This window comes from Lithobates pipiens, unplaced genomic scaffold (assembly GCF_037356315.1).
Source record: "Lithobates pipiens isolate NorthernLeopardFrog02 unplaced genomic scaffold, aLitPip1_a1.2 Scaffold_19, whole genome shotgun sequence".
NCBI lineage: Eukaryota > Metazoa > Chordata > Amphibia > Anura > Ranidae > Lithobates > Lithobates pipiens.
The window spans coordinates 584,839,282-584,854,081 of record NW_027507764.1 but is presented as its reverse complement, the minus strand read 5'-3'; the positions used below and the strand labels follow the sequence as shown (position 1 = coordinate 584,854,081).

Genomic DNA, 14,800 nt, shown 5'->3' with positions numbered 1-14,800 from the left:
GGAGTGGAGAGAAGTTAGGTCTTCCATTGGGTCATTATCGTCGTCCTCGTCCCGCAGAAAATGTGCCGAAATCTTCCCAAACTGAAAAGAAATTCCTTCTTCGTAGATCATCGTCAGTCAAACATCAGGAGCTCCTGTTTCCAGGCTCATTCATAAATACAATGTAACGATATTATTATATTGTATTTGTTTGGTGCAAATCAAAGACTTGCGTGCCGGTTCACACAGGGGCGACCTGGGATCCGGCTTCCAGGCCCCCCAAGTCGCATGGTTGAGAAAATCAATGGTAGTGAATGGAGCCGTCTTAATGCACACTATTGAAGTCGCTCTGACTTCAGAAAAGGTTCCTGTACGACTTCAATCCGACTTCTAGGCGACTGGTACCCATTGATTTCAATGGAAGTCGCCTCCAAGTCGGATCCCCTGTCTTAACTGAAGCAACTTTCCAGGAAGTAAAAATTGTTTTCTAGGCAAACCCCCCTCCCTCCCACAGAGATGATTATTATGTGATTGGCCACTGGCAAAGTCCCCTGTCCTGGAGGCATCTTCAAGTTGCCTTGTAAGTTTCCCCAAGTCGCGCTGTGATTCATACTCAAGTCCTGTCCAAGTTGCCTCCCAAAGTCGTGTTGCCCCTGTGTGAACCGGCTCTTACCCTTCTATTTGCAAATACATCGGGTAAAATAAGTATTGAACACATCAACATTTTTCTAGGTAAATCTATTGGTAGAGGTGCTATTGAGAGGAAATTTGCCCCACATGGTCGGTAACAACCCGTACAATCCATACATACAAAGACACCAAAACAAATACGTTCAGAAATGAAGTTCTGTGTAATAAAATGGAAGGACACCGGGAAGAAGTATTGAACCCGCCAACTGAACTTTATTTCATACTTGGTACAAAATCCTTTGTTGGTGATGACGGCTCCAAGACTGTATGGAGAAACGAGTCTCATGCGTTGCTCAGGTGTGGTTTTCGGCCCAATTCTTCCACACAGAGTCTTCAAATCTTGAAGGCTCCGTGGACCTCTTCTATGAACTCTGATGTTTAGGTCTTTCTATATATTTTCTATTGGATTCAAGTCGTGTGATTGGCTGGGCCATTCTAGAATCTTTATTTTCTTTCTTTGAAACCAATGGAGGGTTTCCTTGGCTTTTTGCGTTTCGGATCATTGTCCTCCTGAGATGTCCTCCCTCGTTTCATCTTCATCAACCTGGTGGATGGCAGCAGGTTTTTATCAGGAATGTCTTGGTGCATTTTTCCATTCATCCTTCCTTCAATGATATGAAATGGTTCAATCACCATAATGCAGAATCAGTGGGAGCCCCGAGGGTGTCATTTGCCATGTCGCCTGCCACCAAATTCGGATTGTCACTTGCCACGTCACTTGTCACCAAATGTGGATTGTTACTGGCCACGTCACCTGCCACACATTGCGGATTGCCACTTGCCACGTCGCCTGCCACACATTGCAGATTGCCACTTGTTACGTAGTTTGCCACACATTGCGGGTTTGTCACTTGCCACATTGCCTGCCACACATTGCGGATTGTCACGTGCCATGTCGCCTGCCACACATTGCGGATTGCCACGTCACCTGCCACCAGATGCGGATTGCCATGTAGCCTGCCACACATTGCGGATTGCCACTTGCCACATCACCTGCCACCAGATGCGGATTGCCACGTAGCCTGCCACACATTGTGGATTGTCACGTCACCTGCCACACATTGCGGATTGTCACTTGCCACATAGCCTGCCACACATTGCAGATTGTCACTTGCCACACATTGCGGATTGCCACTTGCCACGCCACCAGCCACACATTGCGGATTGTCACTTGCCACGTAGCCTGCCACACATTTCGGATTGTCACTTGCCACATCACCTGCCACACATTGTGGATTGCCACTTGCCACGTAGCCTGCCACACATTGCGGATTGCCACTTGCCATGTAGTCTGCCACACATTGCGCATTGCCACTTGCCATGTAGCCTGCCACACATTGCGGATTGTCACTTGCCACATCGCCTGCCACACATTGCGGATTGCCACTTGCCACGTAGCCTGCCACACATTGCGGATTGTCACTTGCCACATCGCCTGCCACACATTGCGGATTGCCACTTGCCACGTCACCTGCCACACATTGCGGATTGCCACTTGCTATGTAGTCTGCCACACATTGTGGATTGCCACTTGCCACGTAGCCTGCCACACATTGCGGATTGTCACTTGCCACGTCACCTGCCACACATTGCGGATTGCCACTTGCCATGTAGTCTGCCACACATTGTGGATTGCCACTTGCCACGTAGCCTGCCACACATTGCAGATTGTCACCTACTGTGTCACTTTTCTGCTAAGGTGTTCTTTTGTTGAGTCCCAGAGTGAAGATAGGCAGCAGAGAGATGATGTAATCTCTCTGCTGCACACAGCTTCCTGCACAGTGAGGGCGGAACTGGAGGGATGCAGGGCAGTGAGAGATGTCATCTCCCTGCTCCCCTGCCCGCTGGCTTCCTGATTGGCCAGCAGCCCTCCTAAGCCGCCCAGCTGCCCCCCCCCCCACCCGTCCACTCAGCGCAGTCATCCGCGGAACCGGCCACGCTGGCACCCGTGGAACCGGCCGTGCTGGCACTCGTGGAACCGGACGCGCTGTCATCCGCTGGCCATATTCTTGGAGGGGGAAATTGCTCCATTGCCCTCCCCTCCGGATCCGCCCCTGTCAGCAGGCAGTCGTGCTGAGATGAGGACGTAAGCTGTGGTCACGTCGGTTCATGCTGGGGAAATGCAGGAGACATGGATTAAAATCCCAGATGCATTATACTGAAAGGGCGCGTATTAGCGCAGGTGAGATTGATTGTGTAGTGAAATCTCCACCACATCAACCAGCCGACAGGTCAGCTGTCATGCACGAATCACCGTAACGCCGGCGGCTCACGCAGTTGCGGGCTCACACCAGCTGCAGGTGCGTGTTCGCGGGTCGGGCAGACTAGATGTCCGCCGGCGACCCACGATCGCCTATTACAGAGGCAGAACGGGAAACTGCCTTTGTAAACAAGGCAAATCCCCATTCTGACAGGGGACATGTCAGAGATCTTCTGTTCCCAGTGGTCTCTGCCATGTCCCTGGCAACACGCTGAGGGAACACACTTAACCCCTCGATCACCCCCTAGTGTTAAACCCTTCATTGATCAGTGCATTTTTATAGCACTGATCAATGTAATAATGTCACTGGTCCCCAAAAAGTGTCCTTTGGGGTGAGATTTGTTTGCCGCAATGTTGCAGTCCCGCTAAAAATCGCAGATCGCCACCATTAAAAGGTAAAAACAATAAAAATAAATAAAAGTCCCTAAATCTATCCCATAGCTTGTAGACGCGGTAACTTTTGTGCAAACTAATCAATATACGCCTATTGCCAAAAAGACGTAGAAGAGTATATATCGGCCTAAACTGTTGAATACTTTTTTTAATTTATATATATTTTTTTTGGGGGATATTTATTATAGCAAAAAGTAAAAAAAAAAAAAAAAAATTTTATTTTAAATTGTCACTCTTTTTTTATAGCGCAAAAAATAAAAACCGCAGAGGTGATCAGCTACCACCAAATGAAATCCCTATTTGTGGGAAAAAAAATATGTCAATTTTGTTTGGGTACAGCATCGCACGTCCGCGCAAATTGTCAGTTAAAGCGATGCAGTGCCATATCGCAAAATATGGCCTGGTCATTAAGGGGGCAAATTCTTCTGGTCGTTAAGCGGGTTAAACAAGTTTCACCGTGCTTTTTCTTCAGCAATGGAGTCTTGCGTGGTGAGCGTGCACACAGGCCATGGCGGGTGAGTGCATTAGTTATTGTACCTGTTAAATCCAGGTCTTTCTGAAGAAGTGGTCCTTGGCTTTTGGACTACTCTTCTGATAATTATTTTCACTCCTCTGTCAGAAATCTTGCGAGGAGCACCTGGTCGTGGCCGGTTTATGGTGAAATGATGTTCTTTCCACTTCTGGATTATGGCCCCAACAGTGCTCACTGGTACATTCAGAAGCTTAGAAATCCTTCTGCAACCAATGCCATCATTATGTTTTGCAACAATAAGGTTGTGAAGGTCTTGAGCGAGCTCTTTGCTTTTAACCATCATGAGATGTTTCTTGTGTGACACCTTGGTAATGAGACACCTTTGTATAGGCCATCAGGTGAGACTGAACCGGCTGATATTAATTTACATTGACAAGGGGCAGGATTGCTTTCTAATTACTGATAGATGGTGTCTGGGCTTTCCATGTCTTTTTTGCACCTCCCTTTCTTCATGTGGTCAATACTTTCTCCCTGTGTCCTTCCATTTTATTACACAGAACTCCATTTCTGAATGTATTTGTTTTGGTGTCTTTGTATGCATGGATTGATACGGGTTGTTTCCAACATGTGGTGAACATTTCATATCGATAGCACCTTTAGAAATATATTTACCTAGAAAAACTGTGACGTATTCAGTACTTATTTTACCCGCTGTATTGTCAGTTGCAGCACTTGTCTAAAAAAACAAAAACCCTTAAGCCCCTGTTAACACAATACGTTAAGGCATTTGCGATGGGCTGGCACCACACATAAAAAAATAAACAAATCCTTTTTTTCAGCACGGTGGACCCCAGTGTGCGTGTTTGCCCAATATTGTAGCAATGTGTTGGGGTGCCATTAAAAATGATTATCACCACAGCACTTTGTGTTGCTGTATCAAGCAACATGCATTGTACGGCAAAGTAGAATGTGAATGAGCCCCAAATGAATCTAAATCAGATTTAATAACTATGTGGGGTCTTCTGATATGATGGGGGGGGGGGGGGCTCTGATGTGATGGGGGACCTATTATGTGATAGGGGGTCTTCTGATATGATGGGGGACCTATTATGTGATAGGAGGTCCTCTGATATGATGAGGGGCTTCTTATATGTTGGGGGTCCTCTGATGTGATGGGGGGGTCCTCTGATGTGATGGGGGGACCTCTGATGTGATGGGGGGACCTATTATGTGATAGGTCACCCATCACATCAGAGGTCCCCCCATCATATCAGAGGACCTCCCATAACGTAATAGGTCGCCCATCATATCAGAAGACCCCCTATTATCTTATGGGAGGTCCTCTGATATGATGAGGGGCTTCCTATGTGACCTCTGATATGATGGGGGTCCTATGATGTGATGGGGGACCTCTGGTATGATGGGGGGGTCCTCTGATATGATGAGGGACCTCTGGTGTTATGGGGGTCGTCTGATGTGATGGGAAGTCCTCTGATGTGCTGGGGGGGGTCCTCTGATGTGATGAGGGGTGGGGCGGGGGGACTTCAGATGTCATGGTGGATCTTTGGTGTGATGGGGGGACCTCTGATGTGATGGGGGGACCTATTATGTGATAGGTCACCCATCATATCAGAAGATTCCCTATCACATAATAGGTCCTCCATCACATCAGAGGTCCCCCCATCATATCAGAGGACCTCCCATAACGTAATAGGTCGCCCATCATATCAGAAGACCCCCTTTTATCTTATGGGAGGTCCTCTGATATGATGAGGGGCTTCCTATGTGACCTCTGATATGATGGGGGTCCTATGATGTGATGGGGGACCTCTGGTATGATGGGGGGGTCCTCTGATATGATGAGGGACCTCTGGTGTTATGGGGGTCGTCTGATGTGATGGGAGGTCCTCTGATGTGCTGGGGGGTCCTCTGATGTGATGAGGGGTGGGGCGGGGGGACTTCAGATTTCATGGTGGATCTTTGGTGTGATGGGGGACCTCTGGTGTGATGGGGGACCTCTTATATAATGGGGGAACTCTGGTCTGATGGGGGGTCCACTGATATGATGGGGGGACCTCTGATGTGATGGGAGTCCTATGATGTGATGGGGGTCCTCTGATATGATGTGGGGACCTCTGGTGTGATGGGGGGACCTCTGGTGTGATGGGGGACCTCTGATATAATGGGTCACCTCTGGTGTGATGGGGGTCCTCTGATATGATGGGGGGACCTAAGATGTGATGGGGGGACCTCTGATGTGATGGAGGGACCTCTGATGTGATGGGGGGCCCTCTGATGTGATGGGGGGACCTCTGATGTGATGGAGGGACCTCTGATGTGATGGGGGGCCTCTGATGTGATAGGGGGTCCTCTGATGTTATGGGGGGACCTCTGGTGTGATGGGGGACCTATTATGTGATGTGGAGTCTTTTGATGTGATGGGGGGGGCTCTGATGTGATGGGGGACCTATTATGTGATAGGGGGTCTTCTGATATGATGGGGGACCTATTATGTGATGGGAGGTCCTCTGATATGATGAGGGGCTTCTTATATGTAGGGGGGGCCTCTGATGTGATGGGGGGTCCTCTGATGTGATGGGCGGTCCTCTGATGTGATGGGGGGACCTATTATGTGATAGGGAGTCTTCTGATATGATGGGTGACCTATCACATAATAGGTCCCCCCATCACATCAGAGGTCCCCCCATCATATCAGAGGACCTCCCATAACATAATAGGTTGCCCATCATATCAGAAGATCCCCTATTATCTTATGGGAGGTCCTCTGATATGATGAGGGGCTTCCTATGTGACCTCTGATATGATGGGGGTCCTATGATGTGATGGGGGACCTCTGGTATGATGGGGGGGTCCTCTGATATGATGAGGGACCTCTGGTGTGATGGGGGTCGTCTGATGTGATGGGAGGTCCTCTGATGTGCTGGGGGGGTCCTCTGATGTGATGAGGGGTGGGGCGGGGGGACTTCAGATGTCATGGCGGATCTTTGGTGTGATGGGGGGTCCTCTGATGTGATGAAGTACCTCTGATATAATGGGGGAACTCTGGTGTGATGGGGGGTCCACTGATATGATGGGGGGACCTCTGATGTGATGGGAGTCCTATGATGTGATGGGGGTCCTCTGATATGATGAGGGGACCTCTGGTGTGATGGGGGGACCTCTGATATAATGGGTCACCTCTGGTGTGATGGGGGGGTCCTCTGATATGATGGGGGGACCTAAGATGTGATGGGGGGACCGCTGATGTGATGGGGGGCCTTCTGATGTGATGGGGGGCCTTCTGATGTGATGGGGGGCCTCTGATGTGATGGGAGTCCTATGATATGTTGGAGGACCTCTGGTGTGATGGGGGGTCCTCTGATGTGATGGGGGTCCTATGATATGTTGGAGGACCTCTGGTGTGATGGGGGGGTCCTCTGATGTGATGGGGGTCCTATGATATGTTGGAGGACCTCTGGTGTGATGGGGGGTCCTCTGATGTGATGGGGGTCCTATGATATGTTGGAGGACCTCTGGTGTGATGGGGGGGTCCTCTGATGTGATGGGGGTCCTATGATATGTTGGAGGACCTCTGGTGTGATGGGGGGTCCTCTGATGTGATGGGGGTCCTATGATATGTTGGAGGACCTCTGGTGTGATGGGGGGTCCTCTGATATGATGGGGGACCTCTGATGTGCTGGGGTTCGTCTGATGTGATAGGAGGTCCTCCGATGTGCTGGGGGGGGTCCTCTGATGTGATGAGGGGTGAGGCGGAGGGACTTCAGATGTCATGGCGGACCTTTGGTGTGATGGGGGACCTCTGATGTGACAAAAAAGGTTGTCAAGGTGGTTGTGTGCATTGTCCCAGGCTCGGGTTTCCCACTGGTAATATTTTTTTAGACCAGGGGGGGGGGGGGGGACTTGAGATTTTGCACACTTTTGAAGGGTGCTGTGACTGATAAATGCTGCTCTAGATGTTTTAACATAACACATTCCCCCAGTTCCCGATTACCATAACAATGTCTTTTTTTTTTTTTTGTCTTTTTAGTAACCTGTTTTGTTTTGTTTTTCTGGTTTTAGATATTTTGTAGCCGTCACAAGTTATGTGGTGATCAAAGGGTTTGAGAAATCGGCAAAGCAGGGAAGGTAAGCCTCTAATTCTGAGGTGTTATTAATTCTAAGTGGCATTTATTTTAGCAGAATTCTCCAGATTGGGTACTTGGACAGCGGTCAATCTGTTGCCCTTGGGAGGGGGATTCTGACAGCCTCAAGGGGAACATCCGCTTGTGCTGATTACACCACACCGGCTTAAGATTTTCATAAACACTTTATTGTAATTTCTTCTGAAGAGTGATTTGGGAAGCTTGCCTTCATTTACCAAGGAACAAAATTGTGAGTTTTTGCCTAGCCATTCGGCCAAATACTTTGGAAGTCCATGAGTCAATAAGTCAGGATGAAATCAAAGTGATTTTTGGTGAACTTTAGGGCTACAATGGGCAATAACCCTTTCACCTTTCATATACGCTATATTATCATAAGTATTGGGACACATGCCTTTACACGCACATTAACTTTTACGGCATCCCAGTCTTAGTCCGTAGGGTTCAATATTGAGTTGGCTCCGCCCTTTGCAGCTATAACAGCTTCACCTCTTCTGGGAAGGCCGTCCACAAGGTTTAGGAGATGTGTCTATGGGAATGTTTGACCATTCTTCCAGAAGAGCATTTGTGAGGTCAGGCACTGATGTTAGATGAGAAGGCCTGGCTCGGAGTCCCCGCTCTAATTCATCCCAAAGGTGTTCTATTGTGTTGAGGTGCAGGACCAGTCAAGTTCCTCCACCCCAAACTCGCTCATCCGTGTCTTTAAGAAGAAAACTAAAAAAATTGAAAAAGTGTAATAATAATACAAATAGTAATAAACCGAAAAATCTGTTTAAAAATAATAGCTTAGGAGGGTTTTGTTTTGTTTTTTCTTGTTGGGTTGCTTTACCTGACATCATATGGAGATTGAAGTGCATCCCTTTGATCTGCAGATGACTAAAACGTAATAAATACAATACAATCTGATATTTATAAACAATGTTACTTTGTATCTCTCTATCTCCCGTCTGATCAATATTTATAAACAATGTTACTTTGTATCTCTCTATCACCCCTCTGATCAATGTTTATAAACAATGTTACTTTGTATCTCTCTATCACCCCTCTGATCAATGTTTATAAACAATGTTACTTTATATCTCTCTATCACCCCTCTGATCAATATTTATAAACAATGTTACTTTGTATCTCTCTATCTCCCGTCTGATCAATATTTATAAACAATATTACTTTGTATCTCTCTATCACCCCTCTGATCAATATTTATAAACAATGTTACTTTGTATTTCTCTATCTCCTGCCTGATCAATGTTTATAAACCATGTTAATTTGTATCTCTCTATCTACTGTGTGAACAATGATTATAAACACTGTTACATTGTGTCTCTCTATCTTGTATCTGAACATAGTTTATAAACACTGTGGCAGATGGTCTGTTTTTTGGCAGCAGCATCTGCAATAGATGCTGCATTTACGCAACTTGACAGCAAGGGGGGGGGCAGCAACAGGGATTGCCATGGCAGGTCTATTATGACATGGTGATCACATGACTTTGTTCAGATGTAAGGCTTAGTTCACGAGTGGCCTGGTAGTGGAAAACTTGAGCTTTAGTTTTACTGCCCTCTGACAGCCCCCCTTAAGCTGCAAAGGCTACTGAACCGTGTTTGCTGCCTGGCTGCAAAGATGATACCCCAATTGCATTCAGTGAGAAATACAGCCAGTGAACGCAACCCTTTGAGTGACTGAGGCCATGCCGCAACCACCCTGCAGCTGCGCCCAATGCTTGTTGTGTAGTGATGTGGGCTTTTAAGGGTTAAAACAGGCAAAGAAAAAGCAAAATATTGCCTCCTAACCACCCGTCAAGGGCTGCCACTAACCTAAACGAGACCTAAGAGAGTGTTAGCACTGTGGGTAAAAATGCACAAAAGTAATGACACAAAGATAATTCCAAAGGCAACAGGTAATGAGCAACACCTTCCCAATGTCTCTGCAGAGCCAAAACTAGGTAAATCATGGGAAAGGAGCTCCTGCAGCCCTATGTAAAGAGAACAATAAAGCTTAAAAGACACTTATGTGTAAGAAGGTTCTCAATACCTGTATATTACCAGCAATCTCTTACTCCAGAACCCTATGGTCACTGGACTTCCTAATGTGGAACTGGTATTGCTAAAGCAGGGGTGTCAAACTTAATTTAATTGTAGGTCGCATCAGCAGTATGGTTGCCCTCAAAGGGTCGGTTGTATTTTGGGTGCACTGTGTACAGTGCAGAGTTCAGCAGTGTGCTATGTACAGAGTGCAGAGTTCAGGGGTGTGCTATGTACAGAGTGCAGAGTTCAGGGGTGTGCTATGTACAGAGTGCAGAGTTCAGAGGTTTGCTTTGTACAGAGTTCAGGGTTCAGGGGTGCACTTTGTACAGAGTTCTGGAGTGTGTTATGTGCAGAGTTCAGGGGTGCGCTTTGTTTAGAGTGCAACGTTCAGGGGTGCGCTTTGTACAGAGTGCAGAGTTCAGGGGTGCACTTTGTACAGAGTTCTGGAGTGTGTTATGTGCAGAGTTCAGGGGTGTGCTGTGTACAGAGTTCAGGGGTGCGCTTTGTTTAGAGTGCAGTGTTCAGGGGTGCGCTTTGTACAGAGTGCAGAGTTCAGGGGTGCACTTTGTACAGAGTTCTGGAGTGTGTTATGTGCAGAGTTCAGGGGTGTGCTGTGTACAGAGTTCAGAGGTGCACTTTGTTTAGAGTGTGGAGTTCAGGGGTGCACTTTGTACAGAGTGCAGGGGTGTGCATTGTACAGAGTGCAGGGGTGTGCATTGTACAGAGTGCAGGGGTGTGTGTTGTACAGAGTTCAGGGGTGTGCTATGTCCCGAGTGCGGAGTTCAGGGGTGTGCTATGTCCCGAGTGCGGAGTTCGGAGGTGTGCTATGTCCCGAGTGCAGAGTTCGGGGGTGTGCTATGTCCCGAGTGCAGAGTTCGGGCGTGTGCTATGTCCCAAATGCAGAGTTCGGGGGGGGTGCTTTGTACAGCGTGCAGAGTTCAGGGGTGTTGTGCAGAGTTTAGGGGTGCCCTATATACAGAGAGCAGGGTTTTGGGGGGTGCTCTATGTACAGAGTGCAGCATTCAGGGGTGTGTTGTGTACAGAGTGCAGGGTGTGCAAGTTTTTACTGTGTATTTTGGCAATTAAGAGACATCTATAACTACAAGACTAGATACAGCAGCTACTGAGGAGCTTTACACACATAAAAGTGTTTTATAAGCTATATTACACCTCTTATGTAGGGCAAGTGCTGTTTTCAAGTTTCACACGGCTTTGCCGATACACACAGGTTACACAGCACAAGGTTCTCAAAGCGATTACATTGTAGCGTTTGGTTTTCTTCTTAATCGCTTTTTTCCTTTTTTTTTTCATCTGGTGATTCCTCCCAATAACACAATTCCTTTCCTAAGGTGGCAACAACGCTCATCATAATTTATGATTATGATCCCGCACCGCTCATCATCCACTCTCTTGCACCCGTTCTACCTGTTGAAATTGACAAGGTTGGAATGGAAGTGGAACAATGAACAAGACACAAATGCCTTTAATGTACCTGAGAATGGTGGGGAATGTTGGGACCTGTCGTTTTCCCGGCAACTTTTGGGTGGTCTATAACCCTGTCTATATCTGTCTCCTTGTAGCGGTCACTGGAAGGCAAATACAAAGGCCATGACGCAGATCATTAAGGAAAATGCTGAGCCCCCCATCCACATGCTGCTCCTGAAGGTCCTAACTGAGCCATTCCGCCGACACATCCAGCAATACTGCTTCCAGCTGACCAAGATGAATGAAAATCTTCAGAAGGTAATGTGCCGTATTTATGGCCTGGGCATTGAAAGTTACTGTGGCACCAGTCCTATGGAGCAGACCGAGACATTGCCAGCCCGCGGCTTTGTCTAGAACAGGGGTGCTGGACTATGGCAGTAATATAAAATGTCCCGGCATTAGTGGGAGCATGGGCATGTGCAGGGGGTGTGCAAGGGGAATCTACACCGCATGGGGTAATTAGGGCGTGCACATCTGGCACTCCCTAATCGCCCCATGCGATGTAGATTCCCCCCTGCAGTCCACACCCCCCCATGCCCCAAGATACTTTCAGGATGGAGAGTGGGGGGAAGGGGCTGGTAAATATGTCATTTACCGCCCCCTTCCTTTTCATTTATAACTGAAGCATTATAATCTGTGCTTCAGATTGAGAATGAACAGGAAGCCGCTCAGCACAGAGCACTTCCCATTCATTCACCGTCCAGTGCTGCTGAGGCTGCAGAGAAACGGGACTGGGGAATCTCTGCCCTCAATTTCTTTCCCTGTCTCAAAAGTCAGACATCAGGGGTCTGTTTGGACTCCTAATAATGCACCAAAGCCCCTCAACGGGGCTCCAAAAAAATAAAAAATAAATGATAAAAAGTTATATTGCAAAAAGTAGTAAAAAGTAATATTGCAAAAAAAATAATTAAAAATAATAATAAAAATAAGATAATAAAAAACACCATCCACTGTCCTACTGACACCAGCTTCTTCCCTACTGACGCCATCCACTGCCCTACTGACACCAGCTTCTTCCCTACTGACACCATCCACTGTCCTACTGACACCAGCTTTTCCCTACTGACACCATCCACTGTCCTACTGACACCAGCTTCATCCCTACTGACACCATCCACTGCCCTGCTGACACCAGCTTCTTCCCTACTGACACCATCCACTGTCCTACTGACACCAGCTTCATCCCTACTGACACCAGCTTCTTCCCTACTGACACCATCCACTGCCCTGCTGACACCAGCTTTTCCCTACTGACACCATCCACTGTCCTACTGACACCAGCTTCTTCCCTACTGACACCATCCACTGCCCTACTGACACCAGCTTCTTCCCTACTGACACCATCCACTGTCCTACTGACACCAGCTTCTTCCCTACTGACACCATCCACTGCCCTACTGACACCAGCTTCTTCCCTACTGACACCATCCACTGTCCTACTGACACCAGCTTCTTCCCTACTGACACCATCCACTGCCCTGCTGACACCAGCTTCTTCCCTACTGACACCATCCACTGTCCTACTGACACCAGCTTCTTCCCTACTGACACCATCCACTGCCCTGCTGACACCAGCTTTTCCCTACTGACGCCATCCACTGTCCTACTGACACCAGCTTCTTCCCTACTGATGCCATCCACTGCCCTACTGACACCGTCCTCTGCTCTGAAACCATCTACTATTCCACTGACCCTGTCCACTGCCATATATATATATATATATATATATATATATACACATACACACACGTTTTTGCGTTTTTGGGGTTCACACCCTAATGCAATAGGCTGTGTGCACCTATGAGTGGGAGTAAACCACACCCCTTCTTTGGTGTCTGAGGAAGGAATTGTGCCCCACACTTGGTGTTATTAGGTGGGAAGAATCATGCCCCATCGTTGGTTTCATTAGGTGGGAAGAATCATGCCCCACTGTTAGTGTCATTGGGAGGAGTTGTGCCCCTTCATTGGTGTCAGTGGGGGGAATCATGCCCCTTCATTGGTGTTATTGGGAGGAAATGTGCCCCTTTGTTGGTGTCAGCGAGGGAGAATCATGCCCCACTGTTGAAATATTGCCCCAAAGGCCAGATAAATGCAAGTAAAGGGCCTCTGGAAATGGTAGCACGGACTCTTTGTATACATACAGTGCCTTGAAAAAGTATTCATACCCCTATACATTCTCCACATTTTGTCATGTTACAACCAAAAACGTAAATGTATTTTATGTGATAGACCAACACAAAGTGACTCATAATTGTGAAATGGAAGGAAAATAATAGATGGTTTTCAATTTTTCTTACAAAAAATGTGCCGTGCATTTGTATTCAGCCCCCCTTACTCTGATACCCCTAACTAATATCTAGAGGAACCAATTGCCTTCAGATGTTACCCAATTAGTAAATAGAGTCCACCTGTGTGTCATTTAATCTCAGTATAAATACAGCTGTTCTGTGAAGCCCTCAGAGGTTTGTTAGAGAACCTTAGTGAACAAACAGCATCATGAAGGCCAAGGAACACACCAGACAGGTCAGGGATAAAGTTGTGGAGAAGTATAAAGCAGGGTTAGGTTATAATAAATTCTCCCAAGCTTTGAACATCTCATGGAGCTCTGTTCAATCCATCATCGGAAAATGGAAAGAGTATGGCACAACTGCAAACCTACCAAGACGTGGCCGTCCACCTAAACTGACCAGGCCGGGCAAGGAGAGCATTCATCAGAGAAGCAGCCAAGAGGTCCATGGTAACTCTGGAGGAGCTGCAGAGATCCACAGCTCAGGGGGGAGAATCTGTCCACAGGACAACTATTAGTCGTCTCTCCACAAATCTGCCCTTTATGGAAGAGTGACAAGAAGAAAGACATTGGAGAAAGAAAGTCATAAGAAGTCCTGTTTGTAGTTTGTGAGAAGCCATGTGGGGGAGGGGGCAGCAAACATGTGGAAGAAGGTGATCTGGTCAGAGGAGACCAAAATTTTACTTTTTGGTGCAAAATTAACACTGCACATCACCCTGAATACTCCATCCCCACCGTGAGACATGGTGGTGGCAGCATCATGTGGTGGGGATGCTTTTCTTCAGCAGGGACAGGGAAGCCGGTCAGAGTTGATGGGAAGATGGATGGAGACAAATACAGGACAATCTTAGAAGAAAACCTGTTAGGCCGCGTACACACGCGCGGACTGTTCGCCCAACTTTGTCCGTCCAACAGTTTCAGCAAACAGTCCGCTCAAAATTAGCATGGACGGACATGCCCACACACGACGTACGAACAGTTTGCTGAAACCGTGCGCGATGACGTGAACAGCACGTACGACGGGACGAAAAATACGACGTCCTATAC

General features: G+C 47.5%; 2 protein-coding genes across 9 annotated transcripts in view; one reads left to right on the top strand and one right to left on the bottom strand.

Moving 5' to 3' along the window:
• Positions 1-14,800, bottom strand: part of LOC143997731 (uncharacterized) — a 253,375-nt gene that overhangs the window by 54,066 nt on the left and 184,509 nt on the right. The gene's annotated exons all lie outside the window — the stretch shown is intronic.
• The window catches only part of LOC143997727 (ALS2 C-terminal-like protein), a 197,452-nt gene that overhangs the window by 102,339 nt on the left and 80,313 nt on the right, over positions 1-14,800 (top strand). For all 4 annotated transcript variants that reach the window (XM_077493510.1, XM_077493511.1, XM_077493508.1 and 1 more), the window contains exons 5-6: positions 7,875-7,940; positions 11,562-11,724. In XM_077493510.1, coding sequence (XP_077349636.1) covers positions 7,875-7,940; positions 11,562-11,724 — 229 coding nt within the window. The remainder of the gene's footprint in view (positions 1-7,874; positions 7,941-11,561; positions 11,725-14,800) is intronic.